We start from the raw sequence: 9,912 nt of genomic DNA, 5'->3' as shown, positions 1-9,912 counted from the left end.
CATTTCTCATACGTTTAAAGTAAAACAACCCGAGTCAGAGTAACTGGGTGGTCTAGAAGCGAAAGAATAGATGAATGAATGAACAAAAAAGGCCCCAGGAACCCGGTTCTCCAGGACCAATATCCCTTCTCCTGATGTGAATGGAAGTGAATGAAGAGATCTCGTCTGCGGTGGAGGAAGGGAGTGCCCCCCCTTTAATCTCACGCAATGCTCGCCCCCCATAAAACCCTGCATGGCTGGAAAGACCGAGGAGAAGGAAGAGAGAGGCAGGGCACAGATCTGAGACTCAAGGCTCTTGAGCTCTTGGCTCTTTCAGTCCAAGGCAGGGAAGCAACACGAACCTTTGGGCTCAGACTCCCCGCTCCTCCTAGCCTTCAGCTCCTCTGTGACTCATCTCCCCGCCCAGAGCTCTCAGGGTTTGGGCATCTTGTCCTGGGGGTCCCTTCGGAGGGGGTTGGCCGGTGTCCTCCTCTGGGGCTGAGAGAGTGTGGCTTGCCCAAAGGTCACCCAGTGGCTTTGCTTGGCTGAGCCGGGATTCATAGAATCAGTCATAGAGTTGGAAGAGACCAAAGGGCCATCCAGTTCAACTCTATTCTGCCATGCAGGAATTCTCAATCAAAGCATGCTCGACAGATGGCCATCCAGCCTCTGCTTAAAGGCCTCCAGGGAGGGAGACTCCACCATTCTTCAAGAGAACATCTTCCACTATCAAACAGTTCTTACTGTCAGGAATTTCCTCCTAATGTTGAGGAGGAATTTCTTTTCCTGCGGCTTGGATCCATTGCTCCAGGTTCTGTTCTCTGGAGCAGCAGAAAACAAGTTAGCTCTCTCCTCAATATGACATCCCTTCATATATTTAAACAGGGCTATCATATCACCTCTTAACCTTCTTTTCTCCAGGCTAAACATCCCCAGCTCCCTAAGTCGTTCCTTGTAGGGCATGGTTTCCAGACCCTTCACCATTTTAGTCGTCCTCCTTTGGACATGCTTCAGTTTCTCAACATCCTTTTAAAATTGTGGTGCCCAGAACTGGACGCAATATCCCAGGTGGGGCCTGATCAGAGGAGAATATAGTGACACTATTACTTCTCTTGAACTAGACACTATACTTTTATTGATGCAGACTATTCAAACCCTGGCCTCCAGGAGTCATTGTCCAACACTCAAAACACTGTTCCACGCTGGATCTAATTAAATTGAATGGTGCTTTAAAATGGTAAGGCGCTTTATGTCCCAATTTTGGGAGGAAAGTGGGATATGAATAATAATAATAATAATAATAATAATAATAATAATAATAATTATTATTATTATTATTAAATTTCTGCACCCACCGTTGGTTGAAGGGCTGCATCTCCCCATGTGAGCCTGTCCCAGCCCCTAAGATCTGCAGGAGAAGCCCTTCTCTTTGCCCCATTACTTTCTCAGTGTCGTTTGTTGGGAGCAAAGGAGAGGGCCTTCTTGGTGGCTGCTCCCAGACTTTGGAGCTCCCTAAGGAGAAGGTGACCAGGCATCCTCCTTTTCCAGGGCACGTCCTACACTTCAACTTTCTGCCCAGGAGGAATTCCCAAAACGTCCTTCATCTTGTGCATGACTTAAGAAGCATAGATTTATATTTACAAATTTGTGCTTTTATAACATAATATATTTATATGTCTGTGTTTCGAGCTTTTACTTGGTGGTGCCCTCCACTGATCTCGAATGTCCTCCATTTGGCGGTGCCTTGTCCTCCTTTGGGGCGAGGGCATCTGGCCACTCTGCTCCGGAGCGGTGACTTCCTTCCTTCTCTTCTCAATTGTCTCCTTCCACCAGGCTTTCAAGAATAGATTTTCCTGGGCTTTGAATGGTGTTGATTTTAATGTGCTGATTTTTTTAAAAATAAAAAGTCTTTTAATACATTTTAAATGCTTTTAATTTTATAAGAGTTATTTTTAAAAAAAATAATGATAACACAGAGAAGCACCTATATATTTACTGACTTTTTGGTATGTTTTAATGCTGTACTGGTTTGAATCCTTTGCAAGTCCCACTATTGGGAGGAGGAGGGGGGGGGACTACCACTCTCCCTTCCCCAGAAGCTCAGAAATTGGGCTTGGTCGACTTCACCGATTAAAAGGGCAAGTTGAAACAGACAGGGGCAGAAAGAGAGAAAGAAAGAACGAAAGAAAGAAAGAAAGAAAGTGACCAGGGAAGGCCAGGGGGGATTTCAGGGTGGGAAGGTAGGGAGATCAGTCCCCATGTACTTGATGCATACAAAGTGGTCCCATGCAAAATGTCATGGGTCCCATCTAGTCTCCTTCTCAAACATCTCCATCCTTTTCAAATGCAGGGGATCCCAAATTTGCCATCCCACTGAAATTCTGGGGTGGAGGGTCTGAATCTGAAAACCCTTTTCAAGCCGTCCAGAGGGGATTAGATGTACGGGGAGTACTTCTCAAGGGGAGAGACTGGGCTTCTTCTGACCCAGGCAAACACAGTGTGGGGGAAGACAGTTTCTTCTGTTACGTTTTAGTATTTCAGGCTTTGTAAGGCGGACTGGAAAGTTAATTTTGAAAGGTAGTTACAGTGGGCCCTTGGTATCCCCTGGGGTTTGGTCCCAGGACTCCCTGTGGATACCAAAACCTGTGGATGCTCATGTCCCATTAAACCCAATGGATAATAAAACGATGTCCCTTATATAAAATGGGGAAATCAAGATTTGCTTTTTTTTAGTACTGATGTTTTTGGGATCTCTGAGAGCCGTGGATAAAAAAATAGTGGATACAGAGGGCCGATTGTAGTTACATGGACAATCCCAAACCTCTCCTCTTAGTAGGCAGGTCCCTATAATATATACCTATATTATATCTACATTATATTAAACACACTCTGGTCCTGCTGACCTGGCCATCTCCTACTTCAGAGTAAGAGGTGTAGTGCACAGAGGAGCTGGGATCCTGTGCAATTCCTCCTCCATCCTTGGTTGCGGGACACACACCTGTAACTGGCTTTTCAACCTTACTCACACTGCCAAAAGAGCTGCTATCTCTCATAGGTTACAACCATTATTCATTTCATTTTATTTTTAGATTCATTTATTTCATTTTTCTGCCACCTTTCTCCCAGAAAGAGACACAAGGCGGTTCACAAGATGATAACGCTTTAAAAACTTAAGAATGGAAAACAATTAAAAGCATTTCATTGAAACGGTATAAAATTAACATAACATACAAGAATTTAAAACATAACTACTTCCCTATAAAGTCTGCATGCCTTAGTTACTACAAAAAGGAATTAAGTGCCAATAACTTGAAGAGCCAGTTATTTCAAAAATTCTGGAACTGGAGCTTATCATGGAGAGATCTCTATGAACAGCTCTGTAAAACTTAGGGCCCTGGCTTCCTTGACTGAGTCTATCCACAGCTAGGTATTTCTAAATCCTGGAACTGGACCTTATCATTAAGATCGTTTGGGTATATTTATGCCAACCATCATATCCAACCCATGGGATTGGGGTTTAAGGGAACATGAGGAAGCCTGTTTTGTGGTTAAGGTGGCAATGAACTGTCTCATGTGTCAGACTCAGAAATGTTGATGAATAATTTCAAGTGGGGATTTTTAATCTTGCCTACCTTTGACCTGCAACATTTGAATGACTGTCCATCCAGAGATTGGCCTCAGCAGAAGTCTGAGGTTTTAGGGTTTCTTGGCTCTGGTGTGGAGAAGCCCTTCCTTGGTGTCCACCGACCTCTCTCCTTTTTGCAGCTCCTGAGGGGCATTTCCTTACCTGAGAAGAAGCCTCCTTGGGACTTGGTTCCCAGCAAACACCAACAGGCCTGGAGAACAAGGAAGGCGACCCCTTTGCTTAGGTCATGTTCACTCCACTTGTAGTGGTTTGAACTGGTTTTGAGTGGTGTGATGGTTTCAGACTATGCCTGGAGACCAGGGTTTGATCTCTCCTCTGCTATGGAAACCCATAGGGTGATTTTGGGCAAGTCACACTCTCTCAGCCTCAAAGGAGGGCAATGGCAAAGCTCCTCTGAAGAAACTTGCCATGAAAACCCCATGATAAATTGCAAGGGACTTGAAGGGACACAACAACAAAAAACACTCCCTTGTGGTTTCAATCCATGCCTTGTCTGTAGGCCTCAAGGCTTCATCCCCTCCGATTTACTCTTTATTCCTCCCACCCAGAAAAGGGACAGCCCTCCCCAGGACCCCACTATCCCTAAAGCAGGCTCAGGCCACACAGGGGGCTCTTTCTATGGGGTCCAACGGAGGCCCTGCTCTTCTTCCCCAGATTGACTGCCACTGGACTAGGCCTGGCCAAGCAAAGGCACCACATCCCCTGTTGTTTCAGACCATACACACCAATAAACCACAGCTACAGTCTTAGAAGAGAAAACAACTTTTTATTGATTCAGTGTAAACAGAAAAAGAGACAAATCTTGAGCAATTCCCTGTGCTTGGATAGTTGTGTTCGGAAGCAGGAAGGCTACAAACCAGGCAACCACAGGAGACGGGGCCAAGGGATGGTGGGGCCACTTTAGGAGTCCGAAGAAACTTTTAAAAAAGGGACCCTGGAAACTGAATAAAACACCACAACTGGGGCCTTGGGTGAGATTTGGCACTTTGCAAACCCTCCATGGATTTTCACAAGACACAGGCTGCGATCAAAGGCTTGTTTTCCTCTGATCGTGGAAGAAGCCAAATATAGAATAGGTAGGATATAGACAGCCAGCCTGGTGTAGGGGTCTGAGTGCAGGACCTGGACTCTGGAGAGCAGGGTTTGAATCTTGCCTGGCTGTGGAAACCCACTAGGTGGCCTTGGGCAAGTCACACTCTCTCAGCCTCAGAAGAAGGCAATGGCAAACCCCCTCTGAACAAATGTGATAGGTTCCCCTTAGGGTTGCTCTAAGTCCAAAGGACTTGAAGGCACACAACAACAGGAGATGGAAATCCGTGAAGAAGGAAAGGAAAGGAAAACATTAGCCAGGGCAAGGCAGAGAGAGAGAGTTTTAGATGAGGATTTCCAGCAATGAACAGAAATGGAGATGGGAACAGTTAAAAGCATTTAGGGGTCCAAAACACACTGCAGAAATAATCCAGTTTGAGACTGCTTTAACTGCCTTGGCTGAGTGTGAGGAAATCCTGGGAAGTGTAGTTTATTGTGGCATTAGAGCTCTCTGAGAGAGAGAAGGCTACATGTCTCACAAAACTATAGTTCTCAGAATTCCCTAGCCTTGAGCCTGGGCAGTTAAAACAGTGTCAAACTAGATTGTTTCCTCAAATGCACCCAGGAAAAGAAATGCAATTCTTCTGCGGTGATAACATCCAAGATGAGGCACCAAGGATGGGGAAAAAACCCTTCTCTCTTGAGCAGGTAAGGCTTTGCCCCAGGCGCCCATTGGAAATCCAGCTGGGCATGGCTGCTTTAGGCAAGGCCAGGGACTGGCACCTGCTCCTGATCTTGGAGGGGCCTCTTTTGGGGGGCACCTCACTTTTGCCCTGGGTTCAATGGGGGGGGTCCGTCTTTACTTTCAGCAAGATGCTGGGAAGAGGCCTGTGCTGGTCCCAGTTCCTCCCCCCCTAGAAATAGGGACCCTGGGGGCTGTAGGTAGGGCCAGGTGCTCAGGTGGAAACCATTTAACATGGTGCCAAGTGGGTGGCACCAGAAGGCCAGTGTGGTCTAGTGCTTTGAGCTTTGGACTAGGACTCTGGAGACCAGGGTTCAAATCCCAGCTCCAGCACAAAAAACCCACAGCCTGACCTTGGCCAAGTCACACTCTCTCAGCCTCAGAGGATGGCAATGGCAAGCCTTCTGTGAAGAATTCAAAGATATAGCCATGCTAGTCTGTAGAATCAGTATGCAGAGATCTTGTAGCGCCTTTGAGACTAACTGAAGGAAAGAGGTTGCAGCATGAGCTTTCATAGACTAAACTAGTTCCTCAGATGCATTTTTTACACTTTTTGTTTACTAAAAATGCATCTGAGGAAGTAGATTGAAGTCTAGGAAAGCTCCTGCTGCCAAGTTCATTCTTCCAGTGAGTCTCAAAGGTGTGACAGAGCTCTCTGTGCTGATTCCACAGACTCAAAGGTGATACAAGATCTCTCTCCTCTGAAGAAACTTGCCAAGAAAACCCCATGATAGGATCACCTTAAGTTATAGGTCAGAAATGACTTGGAGGTACACAGCAGCAGCAGCAGCAACAACAACAACAACTGGGTGCCCAAAAGTGAACGTCAGGCTTGTGTAGAAAGAGAGAGATATAAAAAGAGGGGGATCTCATTGTCATTTGTGGGGGTTAAAATGCAAGGGAGGAACCCAGCCATCTCGGTTCCAACAAAAGTGATCAGCAAAGTGAGCAAGACATGTTTTTGAAATGTTTCACAGTGTGGTCAAGGAGACTGGCTCCAGAGGAGCTCAAGGGGAGGGAGAGAAGGAAGGAAAGAAAGAAAGAAAGAAAGAAAGAAGGGAGGAGCCTTACTGGGTCAGGAAAAAACTTTTGCAAGGAAAGGGTTTGCCCAGGCCTCCCCAAAAATCTTGGTGGGAGATGGAGCAGGAATCCAGGGAAATGGTCTGGAGTGTCAGACTACAAGCGGTTCCGAGGCGGATCCAGTGGCAGCCTCCGCCCTGTTTTGGAAGGGTACCAGAGCGGACGAGTTCCCGATGCGGACGCAGCCCTCCCAGGAGATCTCTGGCATGGCTGCTGCCTATTGGTTAAGAAAGCTTCAATCCGAGGCGGAGAGAGAGAGGGTTTGGTCGGTTTATTTTGTAAAACCCCCGCCTTTTGTCTTCCAAAGAGGGAGCATGGCTGGGAGGCGGAGGAGGAGGAGGGGGGGGGCTGGGCCCGGGCTTCTTCTCTTCCTCTCTTTCGGGGGGGGGGGGCTGGCGCCCGGGGCTTGCTTTGAACAGCTCGCTCGTCCAGAAGTAATGGGCAGCGCGGGGGGAGGGCGCGACCCGGGGCTCCGCAGGAAAGCAATCTAATGAGGGACCAAGGCGGGGAAGGCGAGGGAGGGAGGCGGGGGGCTGAGAGCTCGCCGTGGCCCCTCCTCCTCCTCCTCCTCGCGTCGTCGTCGTCGTCGGGGCGGATCCGGTGGGAGCGTCGCGTGGGGTTGGCGGCGCTGGGGCTGGGCTCGTGCTGCTGCGTGCCTCCGCTGCCTTGGCCTCCAGCGCCGCCGAGAAGAAGCGGAAGATGGAGGGGAGCTCGCCACGAAGTCAGCTCATGCCTCTCGGTCCCTGAAGAGGAAGAAGAAGGCCAGCGTCACCAGAGAAGGAGGGAGGGGAGGAAGGGGGAGGAGGAGAGGGAGAAGGAAGAGGGGAAGGGGAGGAGGAGGGGGGAAAGGAAGGAAGGAAGGAAGGAAGGGGGAAGGGAGCGAAGGAGGAAGGGGCCCCTGGCCCTGCCCACCCTTCTCCCCCGCAAGCCCACCCGGAGGGGGACCGTCCCTCCTTTCCTCCCCAAACGCCCTCTTTTCGGAGCAGGACTCTCAAGCAGGAGCCTCCTATCCTCCTGAGCGCCTCGGGGCCTTTCTTTGGCCCTGTCCTCCATGTTCCCGGACGCCCTCCTTTGGCGGGGGCCTCCTGGGCGCCACCAGGCTCTTCCCTTCCCGGACTGCTATAGCCCTGAGCCCTGGCAGTTCAAAGGCTCCTTCCGGCGGGCAGAGGGCTCCCAGTCCTTCCAGCTCCGGGGGGGGGGGCTCTCAGCCCTTGAGAGAGAAAGGCCTTCTGCCCATGCTCAGAGGCACTGCAAGCCCCAAAGAGAGGGAAAGGGCCAGGCAAGAGGCGGAGAAGGGCTCCTCTCTCTCCTGCAAAGCTTCCTAGGGCAGGCTCCTCCCTCCCCAGAGCTCCAGCTCTTTCCCAGGGGAGCAGGGCCTTCCCTGAAAGGGCTTTAGGGATCCAGGCAGGGAAGGGCCTCACTCCCCCTACCTTTTAAACCGGATGCAAATCGGCTTGAACCTGTTCAAATGACCTGGTTCCCACTTGAAGCAATTGGGGGGGGGGGGTCATGCACCAGACCATTTAACCCACGTCTTTTGACGCCAATGTTTCCACATTTTTTGCTAAACCAATCCGCACAAGAGTGAACCAGGTGTGGATCAGAATCCATCTAAATCTGCCCTCCAACCGGCTGGAGCAGGTCCATTTTGAACCGATTCATTTGTGAATGTGAACCACAAGTGGGTTATTACAGAGGGGAAAATGCAAATGTAGTGTGAACCACCCTCCGATCACAAACCGATGTATGTTGTAAGTGGGAAGAGGCCCTAGGTTTGCGCCTGGCTTGCCTCCCCCCCTCTGCCCTGTTTATAAAGAGAAGAAAGAGGGCTGGGAGCTCATGGTTGGGAAATGGGCCTCTTAAAGCAGCCCCTGGGACCCAGGTCCCAATCCAGCGTGAGAAGTAGATGGAGAGGAGGAGAGGAAGGCTGGCCCTAACCTTTAGTGGCGAAGGGGCAAGAGACAGCTTTTCTCTCTCTAAGAAATGGGTCTGGCCCAAAGCTCCTGGCCTACTACTACTTGAGAGAAAGGAGCACCTAGTCCACCCACGGACCAGATACCTCCATATGCTCCTTGTGCAAAACACAAAACTCCCCCACGCCTCCATTTCCAAGGCTCTCTCCAGACAACTCTCTCTTTGCCTGTTTTAGGAAAAGCAAACATTGGCCCCATACAGACAGCAAAAATAAAGCTGCTTCAGGTCACTTTGGAGGTATGCTGTTTAATGATACATGCATCCTAAGGTTCCGGAAGCCGCACCAAAGCCATGCTTTAGGCCTAAGGACTGAGTGTGGCTTTGGCATGGTTTTGCGACTCTTGGGAGGCATACATCATTTAACAGCGTACCTCCAAAGTGACCCGAAGCAGCTTTATTTTGGCCTGTCTGTATGGGCCCCTAAGTTGTTATTTTTCCTGCTTGACTTCGCCTCAAGGATAGCTGCCCAGTCAATATAGTCAATAATTTGGGAGGGAGTCCACTCAATACCATAAATGACTGGAGAAACAGGCCACTTACGGCCTTTTCTAAAGAAGAAAAAAGGAGAATTTATGAGTATTGCTACACAATAATGAAAAAGGAAACACTACTGTGACACAAATGACGATAGTAATATTGTTGACATATAGGTACGTTTTTTGCTTACGAAAATAAAATCGGTGTTTCTAGCGCTACAGGCTAATGTTTTGGGTTAAAGGCGAAAATTAATTGCCACCCGTAAGATGAAAAAAGAAGCAATAACAAACATAGAGCCAATTAGATAAGATTTAACGTAGAGTATATAATTTTTTAGAATTACCAACAGGTTACAAGAAGTAAGGAAGTAATACTGAAGAATATATATATAGGTTGCAATTGTTTGTATTTTTGTTTTTAATATTTTTAATATGAATAAAAACTATTTTTTTTAAAAAAATCAGTTTTTCTTAAAGATCATGTCCATTTTTTAAAGATCCCCTTTTAAACCAAGTGTAATGGTGACTACTCCGGTCCAAAACACACTGCAGAAATAATCCAGTTTGAGACCCGCTTCCACTGCCCTGGCTCATGCAATGCTAGGAATTCTGGGAACTGTAGTTTTGTGGGACATTTAGCCTTCTCTGTCAGAGAGCTCTGATGCCACAAGAACACTACAATCCCAGGATTTCCTAGCACTGAACCAGGGCAGTCTCAAACTGGATTATTTCTGCAGGGTGGTTTTGGGCCCCCCATCTCCTGGATCATGCAAACAATAAAAGAAATGAATGTATGATTTAATATGTTCTTACAGTTAAAGAACTTACAACGATTGTATACTGAGAACAAGTCTTGGGTACTGGCTGGACATGAGTTTTTCACGCACTCCATGTCTTTTCCTTTATATCATATTTTATTGGATCAGAGGAATGCCACTGACATTTACTACCCGGCGCTTCATGTTGATTTATGCAACACCACCTAA

At 48.1% G+C, this 9,912-nt stretch overlaps 1 protein-coding gene across 1 annotated transcript in view; it reads right to left on the bottom strand.

Moving 5' to 3' along the window:
• Nucleotides 1–6,378: 6,378 nt before the first annotated feature.
• FAM172A (family with sequence similarity 172 member A) overlaps nt 6,379–9,912 on the bottom strand; it is a 333,167-nt gene continuing 329,633 nt past the window's right edge. Inside the window, exons 11-12 of the mRNA XM_042447786.1 lie at nt 6,876–7,219; nt 6,379–6,402 (exon numbers count right to left, since the gene is read on the bottom strand). Of these exons, the coding sequence (XP_042303720.1) occupies nt 6,379–6,402; nt 6,876–7,219 (368 nt within the window). The remainder of the gene's footprint in view (nt 6,403–6,875; nt 7,220–9,912) is intronic.

This window comes from Sceloporus undulatus, chromosome 2, assembly GCF_019175285.1.
Source record: "Sceloporus undulatus isolate JIND9_A2432 ecotype Alabama chromosome 2, SceUnd_v1.1, whole genome shotgun sequence".
Taxonomy (NCBI): Eukaryota; Metazoa; Chordata; class Lepidosauria; order Squamata; family Phrynosomatidae; genus Sceloporus; species Sceloporus undulatus.
Note: the sequence above shows the minus strand (reverse complement) of the source record. Positions and strands in the feature narration are given on the sequence as shown.